General features: G+C 43.9%; 1 protein-coding gene across 2 annotated transcripts in view; it reads left to right on the forward strand.

Moving 5' to 3' along the window:
• LOC138282757 (fibrocystin-L-like) overlaps positions 1-17,641 on the forward strand; it is a 735,329-nt gene that overhangs the window by 321,113 nt on the left and 396,575 nt on the right. For both annotated transcript variants that reach the window (XM_069220628.1, XM_069220629.1), the window contains exons 28-29: positions 10,677-10,782; positions 11,564-11,608. In XM_069220628.1, the coding sequence (XP_069076729.1) occupies positions 10,677-10,782; positions 11,564-11,608 (151 nt within the window). The remainder of the gene's footprint in view (positions 1-10,676; positions 10,783-11,563; positions 11,609-17,641) is intronic.

A 17,641-nucleotide genomic window follows, 5' to 3' on the forward strand; every position in this document is an offset into this window, starting at 1 on the left:
ATTGGAAACAACAGAACTCTTGTTGCTTGTGATTTTATTTTAGATGCTGAATCTTCATCTTGGGTTTCAATTTTGACACCATCTGGTGTGCAATAGGTTGCACAATTCATCTTGGTGAGCAAGTCTCTGCCAAATAAATTAGCAGGACTCGAATTACATAATATGAATTGGTGATCACTCTCCATGGATTCTATTTTAACTAGGTCATTTGCTGAAACTTGATTTGTAATCTGTTTCTTGCTTATACCTACTGGAACGAACTGTGGGACAGGTAGGACCTGTATCGATTAAAAATGCTATCAGGTGACTGCTCACCTTACCATCTGCATATTGGTCACTCTGGTCTAACTCCAGGACTGCAACAAGCATGTAATCCTCCTCCCCCTCTGACACCGCCATTGTGAATTAATCACATTTGGAGAAAACTGGAAGAATCACTACTTAAAACCAATGGATTTTGCTGAAACTCTAGCATTTTATTTCTCATGTTGTGCTGCAACACAGGAGCTACAGGCATGATCCTATTGCCTTAGATTTTGCACATTTTGCACACAAATCTATTGGGCTGTGTTGGGCCTGGCCCTCTCTGGTGGATGGCCCCCAAACAGTTTGCTTTTAGCCTCCACTTTTTGCTAAAATTAGTTTTTGTTGGCTCTAGGACTCTGTGCACTTTACCACTGCTAATCAGTGCTAAAGTGTTTGTGCTCACTCCCCTAAATGTGGTAACTTGGGTTACCCTTAATTGACTTATTTCATTTACTCATTCGTCCTTTGTAGAGTGGTATATCATATACTCAGACCCTGTAAATTAAATGCCATGCATGGGAATGCAGTGAGTATTGTGCAACCCCTTAACACATTTCCCAGGGCTGCCACTGCAGCCTGAAAACAGTTTTAAACTGTGAATTTGACTTGGCAATATAACCCCCTTTCCACGCCTTAAAATCACAGGGAGAAATTGGATTGTAGGTTGACTGGGTTGTGAGACCTGGTAAAGTTACAGCCACAATCCTTTGCTGGATAAACTACAAAAAGGTCTCTAAATTAACCTGCACTTCACCCGGGGTAGTTTCACACAAAAAGCAGTCAGGCTTAAGTTAGTGGCATGGTTTAAAGTATTTATACAGCACACAAACAGTGAAAAAAGTAAAAACACCACACCAGAAAAATCTCAAAATAGAGTCAATTTTAATAGATCAGTAGAATGTTATGAATTCTTAACATTTTAGTAAAACACAATCACAAAAAGATCAACGCACCAAGCGCAGACATTTAGTGATGCAAGACCGGGTTAATGTAAAAAGCTATGGCTGACAACAATGCAGCACAGTTCAGATACAAGAAGTGCATTGGGCCCAGTCAGTGCTTATCTTTCGGGCAACAGTTTGAGAGAACTCAGATATTCCTTTGGTGAAGAACCATTAACAGGATTTGCTGCTGCAGAGAAGGCCATTTTTAAGGCTAGAGTATGCCCAGACGTGGGTTCCTTGCTCACTGCGCCAATGGATTCAACTTAGCCTGGCTGATGAAGGGTGATACCCTGAAACCGTCCCAGGATGCAGGTTTCCTGTTCAAGGGGGACCTGGCTTGGCAGTTCTTGCTGGACTGTTTCCATGAGGAATAGGGTCAAGCTTTGCATATGGCTGGGTCCAAATTTGGGTGAAGTGGCAAGCAAAATAACAATGAATTAAACCCAGATCTGTGACTGGGGGTGAGTGTTTGAAAAGTTTCAACACTCAGGCCATCTGTAAGGAAATGCCTCCTTGGCATGGTTACCCCCTGACTTTTTGCCTTTGCTGATGCTATGTTTTGAATTGAAAGTGTGCTGAGGCCTGCTAACCAGGCCCCAGCACCAGTGTTCTTTCCCTAACCTGTACTTTTGATTCCACAATTGGCACACCCTGGCATCCAGATAAGTCCCTTGTAACTGGTACCTCTGGTACCAAGGGCCCTGATGCCAGGGAAGGTCTCTAAGGGCTGCAGCATGTATTATGCCACCCTAGAGACCCCTCACCCAGCACAGACACACTGCTTACCAGCTTGTGTGTGCTAGTGAGAACAAAATGAGTAAGTCGACATGGCACTCCCCTCAGGGTGCCATGCCAGCCTCTCACTGCCTATGCAGTATAGGTAAGACACCCCTCTAGCAGGCCTTACAGCCCTAAGGCAGGGTGCACTATACCATAGGTGAGGGTACCAGTGCATGAGCACTGTGCCCCTACAGTGTATAAGCAAAACCTTAGACATTGTAAGTGCAGGGTAGCCATAAGAGTATATGGTCTGGGAGTCTGTTTTACACGAACTCCACAGCACCATAATGGCTACACTGAAAACTGGGAAGTTTGGTATCAAACTTCTCAGCACAATAAATGCACACTGATGCCAGTGTACATCTTATTGTAAAATACACCACAGAGGGCACCTTAGAGGTGCCCCCTGAAACTTAACCGACTATCTGTGTAGGCCGACTGGTTCCAGCAGCCTGCCACACTAGAGACATGTTGCTGGCCCCATGGGGAGAGTGCCTTTGTCACTCTGAGGCCAGTAACAAAGCCTGCACTGGGTGGAGATGCTAACACCTCCCCCAGGCAGGAGCTGTAACACCTGGCGGTGAGCCTCAAAGGCTCACCCCTTTGTCACCGCACCGCAGGACACTCCAGCTAGTGGAGTTGCCCGCCCCCTCCGGCCCCGGCCCCCACTTTTGGCGGCAAGGCCGGAGAAAATAATGAGAATAACAAGGAGGAGTCACTGGCCAGTCAGGACAGCCCCTAAGGTGTCCTGAGCTGAGGTGACTCTAACTTTTAGAAATCCTCCATCTTGCAGATGGAGGATTCCCCCAATAGGATTAGGGATGTGACCCCCTCCCCTTGGGAGGAGGCACAAAGAGGGTGTACCCACCCTCAGGGCTAGTAGCCATTGGCTACTAACCCCCCAGACCTAAACACGCCCTTAAATTTAGTATTTAAGGGCTCTTCCTGAACCTAGAAATTAGATTCCTGCAACTACAAGAAGAAGGACTGCCTAGCTGAGAACCCCTGCAGAGGAAGACCAGAAGACAACAACTGCCTTGGCTCCAGAAACTCAGCGGCCTGTCTCCTGCCTTCCAAAGAACTCTGCTCCAGCGACGCCTTCCAAAGGGACCAGGGACCTCTGAATCCTCTGAGGACTGCCCTGCTTCGACGACGACAAGAAACTCCCGAGGACAGCGGACCTGCTCCAAAAAGACTGCAACTTTATCCAAAGGAGCAGCTTTAAAGAACCCTGCAATCTCCCCGCAAGAAGCGTGAGACTTGCAACACTGCACCCGGCGACCCCGACTCGGCTGGTGGAGAACCAACACCTCAGGGAGGACCCCCGGACTACTCTACGACTGTGAGTACCAAAACCTGTCCCCCCTGAGCCCCCACAGCGCCGCCTGCAGAGGGAATCCCGAGGCTTCCCCTGACCGCGACTCTCTGAAACCTAAGTCCCGACGCCTGGAAAAGACCCTGCACCCGCAGCCCCCAGGACCTGAAGGACCGGACTTTCACTGCAGAAGTGACCCCCAGGAGTCCCTCTCCCTTACCCAAGTGGAGGTTTCCCCGAGGAAGCCCCCCCTTGCCTGCCTGCAGCGCTGAAGAGATCCCTTGATCTCTCATTGACTTCCATTGCGAACCCGACGCTTGTTCTAACACTGCACCCGGCCGCCCCCGCGCCGCTGAGGGTGAAATTTCTGTGTGGGCTGGAGTCCCCCCCGGTGCCCTACAAAACCCCCCTGGTCTGCCCTCCGAAGACGCCGGTACTTACCTGCTGGCAGACTGGAACCGGGGCACCCCCTTCTCTCCATTGAAGCCTATGCATTTTGGGCACCACTTTGAACTCTGCACCTGACCGGCCCTGAGCTGCTGGTGTGGTAACTTTGGGGTTGCTCTGAACCCCCAACGGTGGGCTACCTTGGACCAAGAACTGAACCCTGTAAGTGTCTTACTTACCTGGTAAAACTAACAAAAACTTACCTCCCCCAGGAACTGTGAAAATTGCAGTGTGTCCACTTTAAAAATAGCTATTTGTGAATAACTTGAAAAGTATACATGCAATTGAAATGATTCAAAGTTCCTAATGTACTTACCTGCAATACCTTTCAAACAAGATATTACATGTTAAATTTGAACCTGTGGTTCTTAAAATAAACTAAGAAAATATATTTTTCTATACAAAACCTATTGGCTGGATTTGTCTCTGAGTGTGTGTACCTCATTTATTGTCTATGCGTATGTACAACAAATGCTTAACACTACTCCTTGGATAAGCCTACTGCTCGACCACACTACCACAAAATAGAGCATTAGTATTATCTATTTTTACCACTATTTTACCTCTAAGGGGAACCCTTGGACTCTGTGCATGCTATTCCTTACTTTGAAATAGCACATACAGAGCCAACTTCCTACACCATCATTTTATTTTGTGTTGTGAGGTCACCAAGGGAGGCAATGTCCTCCCTGGTAGGTTTGAGGCACTTCTTCTGACACCACATCCACCTGTACCATGGGGCATTTAGGGGCTGGTTTTCCACACCCCTTCCCTCTCTTGGCAACTGTCTGGGCCATTTTTTCAGGTTCCAGATTTCCTCAACTCTCCTCCTGGGCAGCCATGGACCTCATGGTCACACAGACCCATTTAGGTAGCCCCAGCATTTCCAGGTGTGACCTGAGCTCCACGTCCTTCCAGGCAGTGTGCTCCAGATCATTCCCTAACAGACAGTCCACAGGCATGGCAGGGCTAACAGCAACTTTCAGAAGACCTTAGAACCCCCTACCACTCAAAGGGAGTCAGAACCACAGAATATATGTCTGCTACTACAACCTGGTGGAATGTATTTGGGAATCACTTGCTCTGAGAACACCAGATGACACCTGACAGTCATTATTGCTCCGGTGTCCCTCAGCGCCTCCACCTTCTGCCCATTCGAAGACATAGGGGCTTTGGGCACCATCTCCTTTTCACCTAGGGACACTAGGATAACCTCAGTTGTTTCTCCCATAGTAACTGAGGCTGTACCTTCCCCAATCACTATGCGAGCTAACCCCAAGGTCTGCCCACCACTTTGCCCTCCTGGTGTGCCCATGCTCGTAAAATTCAAAGCACTTGAAGGCAAACGTACCAGTGTTCTTATCAAAGAAGCCTTCTTTTGATCCTCTGTTACTGATGCACCTACTGCCTGTTTCTCTGAGGGGAGCCTCTCCCGTGGAGACACTGACCAAGATGCAGAGAACAACATGGGAGAGACGCACGGTGCTCATGGCTGCCTACCTGCCTGCCCCACCTCTCACTCGATGAGTGGGAGGAAAGGCGGCTTGGAGATCTCCTACTCTCACACCTAGAATGGACACAGTTTCTTGGCATTATTTTCATTTCTACCAACCTTGCCTTACTATGCTGCAAACTTGCAAGAGATGGAGGCAGGCTTGAAAAATTATAACTGCTTTATAGCAGGGACTTGGTGAACGGTGGCCCGGGAATCATCAAGGCTCACAAGGACATTGCTGTAGTACGTAAAAATGGTAAAAGTAGTTACAATAACCACTTAAACAAGGAACTGAAAGTGACTTCTTCATGGGGTCAGTGTTCTGCTACTGTTCCAGCTCTCCCCGTGGAATCGGGAAATGTCTGACATGTGGCAGAGCTTGCACATAGCCCTCTAGGCACCCAAAGCTTGGAATCTTTGGTGTGAGGATTGAGCCTCTGGAAGCTATATAAGGGAAGCATGTCCCCTAAGGACGTCTACCACAGAAGCAGGTGGTGAGCCCTGGTATAAGGACAGGGTGGAGGCAGTGGCAGGAAGAATGAAAATGAGCTAAGAAAGCGAAGGAAAACTAGCCAGTCAGGAGAACTAAGCAGTTTGCCTCCACATTGTTAATCAATTAGACACTGGGCATAACGGCTGTCAGACACCTGCGGTAGCAGTTCGAAAATAGGGCCCGAGCAAACAGGCCCTGACACATTAGAAAATAAATAATAGCACCCATCAGAACCAAAGGGGGACAAGGTCAAAAAGGCAAAGGAAAAGAGGCAAATATGATTGGGACATAGGCACTTGTAAATTAGAAGTCAGTAGGCAAATACACATACCTAGAAGCATGGTTTGAGAAAAAGCTATTGTGGAAATAGCACATTAAAGCATTAAAAACAAGTGATAAAAACAAAAGCAAAGGCCTCAGTAAGTGGTCTCAAAAAATTCAACAGAGATTATGGGGGGTATGTCTTTAAGACTTGTGCTAACTGCACAGGTGACTATAGTTTGCCCGCAATCCCACTACAGTGTTGAATTGGTACATCTAAGTAGTAAGTGGGATTGGGAGTACATCAAGGGTAAATGTTTAAAAAGCCTGTTGTCACTACCAAAGACAACAATGATACAGGCTATAAGGATTAAAACTGATTTACCCTTCTGAAGGTAATTGCCAGACACTGAGGTGTTGAGACTCTGGCTTCGTCTGACAACAGGTGATAGACAAAAAGGTTTTGCCATTCTGTAAAAATTAGGTCACAAAAAGTGATTAGGATGGGCTAAGAGAGTCTGAGAAAAATTGAGGGACATATTTAGGGGACTTGGGTTAGATATAGATAGACAAGAACAGGAAATTAGGACCACAAAGAGGGGACTTCAAACATTAACAATAAATGCAACCAGAGAAGATGATATGGAGTATTTAAGGGGCTCATGAAAAAATGAAGAACGCTTCCCACACATAGAAGCATTACCCAACCCCAAGTTCAGATATGAAGTAGTAAGATTAAGACCTGGCCTAGACTCTTGCTATATAAGCAGTAAGGTGGATACAGCAATGCACATGGATATTGCACATGTGGTTTAATGGCTAAATGTGACTGGTTGCGTATACCTTTGGGTTGTTTGAAAGCGCTGACCATACAAAAAAGTGTTTTAAAGCCACTCTTTTTAAAGTACAACATTTGGAATCACATGCAAGCTGCTGTCTTTTAAACTAATATGAGAAAGCTGGGTTTGACTTGTGCCCTGGGAAGATTTATGGCAACTCTGAGAGAACTTTTATCTCAGCTTTAGGGCGTATAATAAGGTACATCTAGGGGTTGTGTTTTAGTGCATACATTGCAGAGGCGCTATATTTAATCAGCTGTTAAATAAAGGAATTTCTATCTTAGTCATAAAGTGTTTTTATGAGGTATCTTAAAGGTTTTGTTATTTTAAATATATCGTGCATGGTGGATTTATTTTATACTAGTTAAACTGAATAAGGGCATTTATTATTAATATTGTATGTATCATTTTTACTGTTGTTTAAAGACCAAAACCTAAATTAACATTATGTTTTGACTGATAGATTGACTGACTTAATTCTGGTGCCCATATTGGATTTGGGACCCTTTCCCCTGAGAAGTATTTTGGGGCCCTTGAGAGGACTCTTTCTTATTTTGATCTTCCCCCTCTTTCTTTTGGTGGGGGTAAACCTGACCACCCTTTTGGGAGTCCCTGACAGATGCCTTTTTGGACACTGTGGTGCTGACACAGAGGTCTGCCTCTTCAGTACGCTTCCTGGCATCAGTCAGCATGCTATCTACCAGATATTGGCATAGATCAGTACAGTAGGTAAAGAGCACGTGCTCCCTCAGGACCAGCACTTCCATGCCTTGTTAGAAAAGTCTAAGTAGTCCCTCAGGACTGGTTTGGGAGTTTGTGGTTGTCCCTGAATCTCTGATGATATTTCTCAAAGGTTAGCCCAAATTTTTAAAGAAGGCATACTTGGTCTGGTCCTCTACCTCAAGTGTAAAAAATGTGTCCTCCCCATGGTAGGCATGTTCCTCCACAAGCTACCCCTCTCCCCCAGTTCTCATCTGGGATCCTGTGTACCCACAGAGCTATTTTCATGTAGAAACCCACTTATCAATATCTTTCCCCTCCACATAAGGGGGCACCAGCTCCTTTCGTATGCGGACCCTCATCTCTCCTTTACAGCTACACTGCCACCAATATTGCTGTTCTCCACTTGCTTGATATTTATGTCCTGCTATTTGAGACTGAGCTCATGGTCCATTCTCCTTTTCTCCGTGGCCAGTCTTTTCTCCTCCAAGGCTCTATCAGCCTTCCTCTCCTCTGCTTCCAGCTTCATCTTGGCCACCTGCAACGTGAAATCCTTCTCCACTTTCCTGTCCACTAGCTCCTCTGTAGTCAGACCCCTGGCACACAAACTGCTCCCTGCTCCATCATGTGCATCCTGATCATCTACTAAGGTTGTGGTGAAAGCAGCAGGAATAGTTTGTGCTGGAAACTTGAGCAACTCCAGAGTACCACGATTGCAGTTTATGCAGGTGATGATAACAGGTACAGAGGCCTTGGGGACCAGAGCACTCCTGGATTACTTTGACCCAATTGTGGCTGTTAACTCTGGGGTTCTGGAATCACATGGCTATTTGACCTATTGTATTTGATAGAGGGCCTATATTATTAATGTGTCTACCAAATATAAGCATGGGGGCTTCTTCATAGGGAGGCTAACACAGTTCCTACACAAAACATCCTGTAAAGACAATCAACAAAGAGGTGAAGCCTAAGCCCTTGGCCACTTAACTGTTGAACCAAAGAAAACACAAAACACACACGTTTAGCCCTTGACTCCCAAGGTAGTAAGACACACCAATCCAAGGCGTACCTAAGGTGATGGTGTGGGTTGGAAACTCAGAGATCTACAAAACAGAATAAAACTTAAAACATCAATGTTGTCATTGCTCTTACTTTTAAAAAGAAAAGACACATTAATTAATATACAACTTGGTAATTAACAGACAATTACAATGTAGACTAGGATAACCAGACGTCTCAAGAATGTCTTCTACCCTTAAATATTATATAAATCCCGTCCTTTGGTATTGTCATGCAGCTGAAAACGAAAAACCCCATTCGTATGTGTTTTTGGAGTGTTCGTGGTGTGCACCCCCCTTCCTGTGCATTTGTAACAGAGTTCACAATATAAACGTTTTTCCTATTGTCAGAGAGTGTATTACATTGTATTGTATTATAGTTATATTCATATTTTGCTTTCTGCAAACCCATAAACTATGTTTTTTTAATGAGATTGCTTCTTAATTCATTTGAGATTTTGCATGTGCGGTTGCTCAAAATGGGAATGCAAGAATATGTTAACTTGGATGAACGAATGGGTGAGTGACTAAAAGCATGGCTAGTTGATAGAATGGGTGAGTGAATACATTGATCGATGGATAAATGAATGGATGAACTGAAAGATGAGTGTACGTGTATGGATGAAATACTGATAAATGAGTTCACAAATGAATGAATGAATGAATGAATGCATAAGAAAGATTATGAGTGAGTACATGGATGGCAGAAGCAGGGTTCTTTAGATGCTACGTTGCTAGAAAAGACAGGAGAATGCATTATCTTGCCATTGTTGTAGTTCAGTTACCAGTGCGCAAATATTCACATCCTCTTACATGTGTTCCTATTAAACATGAGGACAGTCACAAACAGAACTCCTTAAATAATAGCGTGTAGGACAACCCTGGGGAGCCCAGAATCCTACCAATTGTGTGGACATGTTTTTCTCAACAGGCATTTCAATAGTGGGACGAATATACCTAAGTGAGAGAGTGTATCAATCAATCAGTACAATAATGGCTCTAGGAATTCATTACTAAAAGTACTTGAAAGGCGCAGAGAATGAGTGAATACAGGGGTAAATGCCTGCAGCAGGTAATGAGTGGGTACAGAAGTGAGTGTACAGGAGTGAATGAGTACATAAACCAATACAGGAACGGAAGAGTATTTAAAAGATAGTGTACTATATGGAAAGGACAATCAATCAGAACTGAGCTGATTTGGAATAATTATTCAGACACCAGGAGGACAATTGTTCAGTGAAACCTCGTGTTTGCTATATCACTGTGGTCAGGTTTAAAGACCAGTTCCAAGATTCCACCCTAAACTAGGCTTCTGTCGTTTCCTTGAACATATACATGTACAGATGCCTCGCAAAATATGACTGATATCATGAATTTACATATTAATAGAGATTATTTAAGATTAGAATTGTGTAGTCTCCTAATGTCGTAAAATGAAGTCTTACTTTTGAATAAAAGTCTGATTGTTCTGAATTGTCAAATTATGACAGCAGCTTTGCAGCCACCGCTGTTGTAGGTTCCCAGGAGCACCGTTATAACAGCCATTTGCAGTACTGGGCATAAGTAGAGAGGGAGACGTTACCTGAAAAGCCATGTGAATTTTCACAAACCTGTAGGTTTTTGGATTGTCACCAGCTTTAAAAGTCGAAGCAACTTGTAATGCTCAAAGACTGGATAGGTGATTTGCTCAGCTGGAAGAATTTCTGTTTTAATAAATCCCATTCACAAGAGCATTTTTTAAATCGTTTTCTGATTCTGTGAGTCAGGAATATGATCTGGCCCGAGTAAATTACACTATTTGTTCCCCTAACTTTTAGTTTGAGGCATCAACATCTTAGTGAATTGGGCCTGGTGTCCCTACTAAAATGTGTGTATGCTTACAACCATGTGGGTCACATTTACTAAAGCATTTTCCAGTAGACACAGAGTGGGTAAATCTCTTTGATATATCTGGCCTGTTTCTGTAAAAGTAATTTTCTGCAAGGCCTCATTACCGTCACTTTGTTTTTGCCCTAAAGATCACCGTTTTAATCAATGGAATACCGTCTCGATGCTCTGGAAACTGTAACTATTCCTGGGATCCTGCAAAAACTCCTGTCATCTCTGGCATTGATCCAACTGAAGGTAAGTATTCAAAACTCTGCAGCATGTTTAGGATAAACTCCAAAGCATTAGCTGGTGGGACTCAGTTTGCGACCGCACGGATTGATCACCGATCTCAAGGGGATGTGATTTCATGATAGTACTTGGGCTAATGTGGTGATGACAACAGTTGTCATATTATAATGCACTTTGATATGAGATACAGCAGATACTTTTGTAAGAACTTTATAATTTCCACAAAGGGTGTGATGTTTAGGGCACATTACAAATTGGACTCGAAAGATATGGAATTACCACCTGATAGGTGAAATATGTATTTTGGTATGGCGTGGATTCTCATATTTCTTTCTTAGGCCAAATGAGTGGGATTTACTACATTTTTAGAAAGTAATACATTGGTTTGTACTTGTATTTATCTATAGACAATGCTCTGTTAAGATCATAATGCACATAGAATTCTTTTTTCTTCTTCTTCTTAATAGATTATTATTATAGTTATTAATATTAATAATAATAAAGGTATATTATTATTATTATTAGTAGTATTAGTATTATTGTTAGTATTCTTATTATCATTCCAATGATTATTATAATTATGCTACGTGTATCGCATTCACTCCATGTCTTTAGGTAGGAGGGTTGATAGTGGAAGGAGAGCGGTACAATCTCTTCTAGAGGGTTTGCTTACCATTAGTAGCAAGACAGTCACATTCAAATATTTCTGACCGAAGTATTGCTCATTCTTACACTCATGGTGTAATAACTGAATTTATTGATTTATGTTGAATATAATCTTTCACAGAGACTGTAACAGAGGTTGAAGAAGGAAGTGGGATAGGCTACCTAGGTACGTGGTCACAATGTTTTTGTCTATACTTAAATGTTTTCATTTATCCAGTGCAATGTATCATGTACCCCAAAGTGGTCTTTAATGTGCTGCAATTGACTGGTGACCTAATTTAGGTTATGCTTGGCTGCTGGTTACCGTTATTCAAATGTTTCTTGTTAAGAAATATAATCATGATCATTTGCAAGCCACAGCTAAGCCTTGTTTTCCATGACAATGAAACAGTCAAAATAAGTGTTGGGACTGCAACAACCATGCCAATGGATACTCAGAGGCTTTCAATTTTCAGGTAGATGGAAAACCCTAATATATACATTTTTATATGATGTAGATTTGCATTCCTCAAATTACTTAATGTTTCAGTCTCTGCATACCCTTTATGCCTGCCATTAACAGTGTAAGTCAGAGCGAATTTTTTGTAAAGCTATCTTTTAATTTTCACTACAATTTCCCAATAAAATCTCACTTTATGGTAATCAATTTGAACACGCTCTAGATTGCTTCATATTTTTAATGATTTTCGGAGAGTGATATGTGTTTCAGAGATTTACCAATTAAATCACAAATAACTTGAACCTACCGGTATTTTGCAGAAGCAGAAGGGGATGTTCAAGAAATGCTTTACCATTTCTGAGACGTTTCTGTGTTTAATAGTTTCAGCAATTAATCCAATCCATTTTATACGTTTAGAATTTCAGGGGGCTCTAGCCAGGAGGCTCTAGTCTCAAAGGTACATTTGGTTGTAAACACAAGGTTACAATCAAATTTACCCTTTTACACCTGTCAAGAACCCTCAATGGAATTTGTGGTGGAAATTTACTATAATGGATTTCTTGGACACATTTGTGGCGAAAACCTTTGTTGTAAATCCCACTGAAAAGATAGAAAGTGTGCATTCCAAGGTGTAGTTTCCCTTGGGAGTTTGGGGCTACCTACAAATATGTACTTTTGTAGCTATTCCCAAACTCCTCTCTGGCCTCTACCCAACTTAGAAGTGGTTATGTTTTTTTTCGAGCCAGGCAGAATAACTTCCTTTCCTGGATGAGTAGGTGAATGGATCTAGTGGATGTGCAGGGGAAGAGCTTAAGAACGTCACAAAATAAAAAAGTGCATTTGCACAGGAGGCTCCATTGTCCCTGTGTGGAGTTCTTTGTTATGGAGCTCTCCACACAGGGGCCCAAATTTAAGGATGGCCTCGCGCCATCTAACAACCCATTGGCATCATTTTTCTGATGCTAATATTGCATTTCATTGCCAAAAACGCTGCACCATGTCTATAGCATTGCGCCAATTTGGGACCCTTTGTGCCAAATTATGCATGCGCCATGCATACTGTATGCAAAGGGGGCGTTCTGACGTAAGGAGGCCTGCAAAAATGGCACAATGAAATCTGCAAAATTTCATTGTGCTATTTTGGCGTCATTTTTAACGTCTGCTTATAGCAGGAATTACAAAGACGCACCCATTGGAATCAGTGGGCGTCCTTGCACTTTGCTCCACTAGTGTCAGATATTTTGACATTAGTGGAGCAAAGCGCCACGATATCGTCAAAAATGTTGACTCTATTGTTCCTAATACTGCCAGGGTGCGCTGAATCTTGAATACGGCGCTTACATGGTGGCGAAATGTGGGTGCGGGGGGGGTGCAAGAAAAGTGGCGTTGCATTGGATGCAGCACCACTTTTCTTAAATTCTGCCCTAGGTTTATAAAGGAGTTTGTCAAAAGTCACATGGCACTCCAGTTTGCACAGTGTTTTAAGAGTACAACAGGGAATATTAGTGAACAGAACAAACTTGAAAAAGCACACTCAAGTGAAGGTGTAAGTCTGTCCCTGTACATTTTTTGTTTCTTTCATGAATAGGGTCATCAGTGTTTACTTAGTGAATATTGAATGTAAAGAATAAAATAAATAAGAGAACATGATTTGGTATTTCTGATGGATACTTGTAACCGCAGGTTCTACACCTCTTGAATGTTCCCCAGGCATCAGACTAGATCCAGAAAATCTTTAGTAGTACCCCTGTGTGCCGATAGGCAGCATTTTGCACCTCCCCACTGATGTCTTTCTGCGCCAGAAGTTACGTGCAGAGCCACAAATAAGTGACACCCATGCGTATCAATGTCAGATTATTTCTTTCTGTGCAACCAGAATAGTTTACGGCACTGCCCCTGGTCTTTTCCTAAAACGTATCTAAAATACCCACTGTGCTAAGGAAATGTAATCCTCTAATACAAGAGGGTTTAAACCTTCTGGGAACTTTTGCAAGCAAATGTCTATGACAGATCTCCACTAGATTTGCCTTTGATTCTTGGGGTCAGAACGCGATTACAAGGTATGTAGCAACTGCAACTTTATGAATCTGAAAACCACTTATTACTGTAAGGCAGCCCTGTACTTTGCCAAGTTCCAGAAGACTCTGTGTATGGACCAGTCGAAGTTGAAGGGAAGGTCTCATTCCTGGAGTTGTTCCTGCATCAAATCTTCATCGCATGACAAAGTCCTCGGGCAAGTCAAAAAAGAAGCATAAGAAGTTCAAGTGCAACTCAGCCCCTTTCTGCCACTCTCAAACTCCTAAAAAGGCTTGACAGTGTAAATGTGCCTTGGTCTCGCTATTGAACTTGAGCTCCTTTGGACCAAATTCTGACTCTCTTCCCAAGTCAACCTAAATTTACAGTTTCCTTAGTGACACCATAACCAATCCATAACTTCTGTGATGCTATGCCACAATCTTTCGGCACACTGCTGGCTCTCTCTACATTGCCTCTGGGCCCCAAGGAACCACAACAACCACAACCTGGAACTCCACCAGTGAATCTACACTCTGCACCAGATGAAACCTTAGGACCCATTACAGGTCCGTACTGGATTTGGTGCCGATGACGATCTTGGCACTACACCCATGCCAGGCTCTGGAGCATCAACGCCAGTGCTATCAACACTGGATGACAAAGCACAACCAATAGTGCTCTCCGACTCCGAGCAGACTCCGCTTCAACTTCTACAGAGGATGCAACCTGAATCCAATGGGCTACAGACGTCTGGCAATGCATCAGATGCTGATACATTGCCCTTGCCTCAAGGAAGGGTCTAGATTATCCATATTCTTTTAGGAACAGATTCTAATAATGACAGTTATGATGAAGAGGACACAATTGGCAACCCTATACTGAGGAGAACATGTATGAGGAGCTGCAAACTGAACTGATCACTCCACCTGGGTTGGCTACTGAAGACAATGTCGTTTTCACAGTTGTAATCTAAAGGGTGGCTGAGGTTCTTGACCTCCAATTGCCCACTGTGGAGGCAAAAAATAATGTTCTTATTTAAGCCCTCCTACCAGGACAAACTAATATTGAGCCCCTATTACCTTTCAATGTGGCCTTCACACACACCATTTTGGGACCACGGGTATATAGGCAGATTGCAAGATGGCACTGCCCAGCCCCCGTGATCTGGCTTTCTTAATTCTGCCATGCATCAGAAGTATTGATTTCTTGTGGATTAGACACGAAAGGTTGCCTTGGCCAGACAATTGGTACCAGTCTGATACCCAGGGAACATGCCTGGATGAGGTCTAGGGCTTCTCTGGGGATATCCAATCTTTCCTTAATAAACACGCTCTTTAATGGCTCTCACCTTTTTGTCAAATAGGCAGACTCAGCTCACGCACAAAGCACACACCTTGAGGCTAGCTGTCCAACAGCAGTTCACCCTCTCATTGTCTTCCTGTGGAAGGAAAAAAAACAAGATGCTCACTTAGGCCCAGGTTTTGTCTGCCCTTGATCCTGAATATTGGATAGTAGTGCTGGACATGGAGTACACTTATTTGCACATCTACATCCTACAGGCTTGCAGGAGCTATCTGTTTTTCCTGGTGGCACAGTTTGCTATGCTCCTCTTTGGGCTCCCTAGTACCCCTCAGGTGTCACAAAGGTTGTTGCAGAGCATCTTCAGGGATCAGGCATTCCAGCCTTCCCCTACCTTGATGACTGGTTACTGGAGGCGGGCTCACTCAAGGCAATCATCACTCACCACCAGCTTACAGCAAAGCTGTTGGCAACATTAGGGTTCACTAACAATGTGCTGAAGTCCCCCCTGACTCCTTTGGACAGAGTTCAATGTTGTGCCTTCTCTCTAGAGTTGGGAGTCCAGGACATTTGGAATATGATTCTGATATTTCAGGCTCTGTCTTGGATCTGAGTGAGGATGACTCTTTTTTAGTCTGCAGGGACTGATGGCCTGCTTTATTCTTCTGATCAAGCATGCCAGTTGTCCGATGCAGAGGGATCTTAAGTCCCAGCGGGCAAAGCACCATGGGTTTATTTCAGACTACGGCCACATTTCAGGAAAGACTGAAAAAGACTTGTAGTGGTGGCTTCTGGACCACAATTGGGTCAGCAGCAGACCCGTCTCCTTACCCCCCCAGAGGTAACAGTGGTGACTGGGTTGGGAAGGTCATCTGGAATAGGCGAAGATCAGAGGAATATGGTCTCCAGTGAAGGCCCAGCTCTACATCAACCTACTGAAGTTGTGGATCATCTGCTTGGTATTAAAAGCCTTCCTACCATCCATTAGAAAGGGGCTAGTACAGGTGCCCACGGATAACACCAACGTCATGTGACACTGGAACAAGTGGGGCAGGGTGGAGTCATGGACTCTGTCAGCAGGTGCTATGCCTTTAGAAGTGGCAGGAACATCAGGGATTTCCCTTGTACTACACCACTGGGCGGGATATGTCTGCCAGAGGGAACTGAACAAACTCAACCATCAACAACTAGTGGATCACAAATGTCATTTAAATCTTGAGATGGCACATGGTATTTTCTGGGAAAGGAAAAGACTTTGACTTGATCTTTTTGCCACCACGAGAACACACAATTTCACTTTTGAACACTGGAGTTTCTAGACAGCTCTCTTTGCATGTCATAGAACTAGGGACTCCTGTACACCTTCCTGCTGCTATCACTCGTGGCTAGGTTCTGAAGGAGATCAGAAACCACCTACCTGATTCATCCTAGTGACATGAGATTGGGCCAGGAGAGTGTGGTACCAGGAATTCCTGGACATGAACATCTGTCCCCCGATCCATCTACCACTTCGGAAGGTTCTTTCGTCTCAACAGGTAGGCAAGGCCTTGCACACATGCCTGCAAAATTTCCACCTCCTTGCTTGGAGACTGAACAGTGACAGTTGGCTGCATTCTCTCTTCCTTCTGAGGTTGTTGGTGTCATCTTGTCAGCCAGGCATCCCTCCACAAATCAGCATTTACCTGTCTTTGGGACAAATTTGTGGCCTGGTGTGAAACTCTGTAGATTGACCCACTTCAGTTCAACGTTTCCGAAATGTTGCTTTTTATATTTTACCTAACCCAGGAAAGACTCACCTTGTGCACTGTTCAAAGTTATTTCTTGGCTCCTTTCGGCCTTTTTTGCGATTGCCAGATCAGGCTCGTTTATTCAAATCACCTGTCGTGCTGCATTTTTTAAAATGTTTGTAGCATATGTTTCCACTTGGGGCCATATGTACGAACACTTTTTCCCATAGACACAGAATGGGTAAAAACCGTTGCTACATCTGGCCCCTACTTCTTTCATTATGTTCCAATGGGAGTTTAGTCTAGTCTTTACATTTCTCCCATCACCTTCAAGAGAGCTTCCCTTCATTGCCAGAACATTGAAATTACATGTTACTGACCTGCAAGTCCTCTCTATCAAACCCCAATACATGGCTTCCTTTGCAGACAAGTTAGTTTCCCTGGAGCTAAAAAAGGCAAAGCACTACAAAAAAGAGCCTTCTCTCATTGGATCAGGATCTGGATTCAAATCTGCTACGCATTGACAAAGAAGGAGCCCCAGGGGTCTTATAGGCTTTTTTGACCACTCAGTGTCACAGTGTACTTTCCTCGGGATCTGCACATCGCTGAACAAAAGGCCCACCTTCCGGCATCACCAACTCAGAAAGCTAAGTCGGGGGAAGGGAATTAGTGTAGGGAACAGCAGGGAGAGAGATCTGAAAAGTAAAGGTTGGAACAA

Source organism: Pleurodeles waltl, chromosome 2_2 (genome assembly GCF_031143425.1).
Source record: "Pleurodeles waltl isolate 20211129_DDA chromosome 2_2, aPleWal1.hap1.20221129, whole genome shotgun sequence".
NCBI classification, from domain to species: domain Eukaryota; kingdom Metazoa; phylum Chordata; class Amphibia; order Caudata; family Salamandridae; genus Pleurodeles; species Pleurodeles waltl.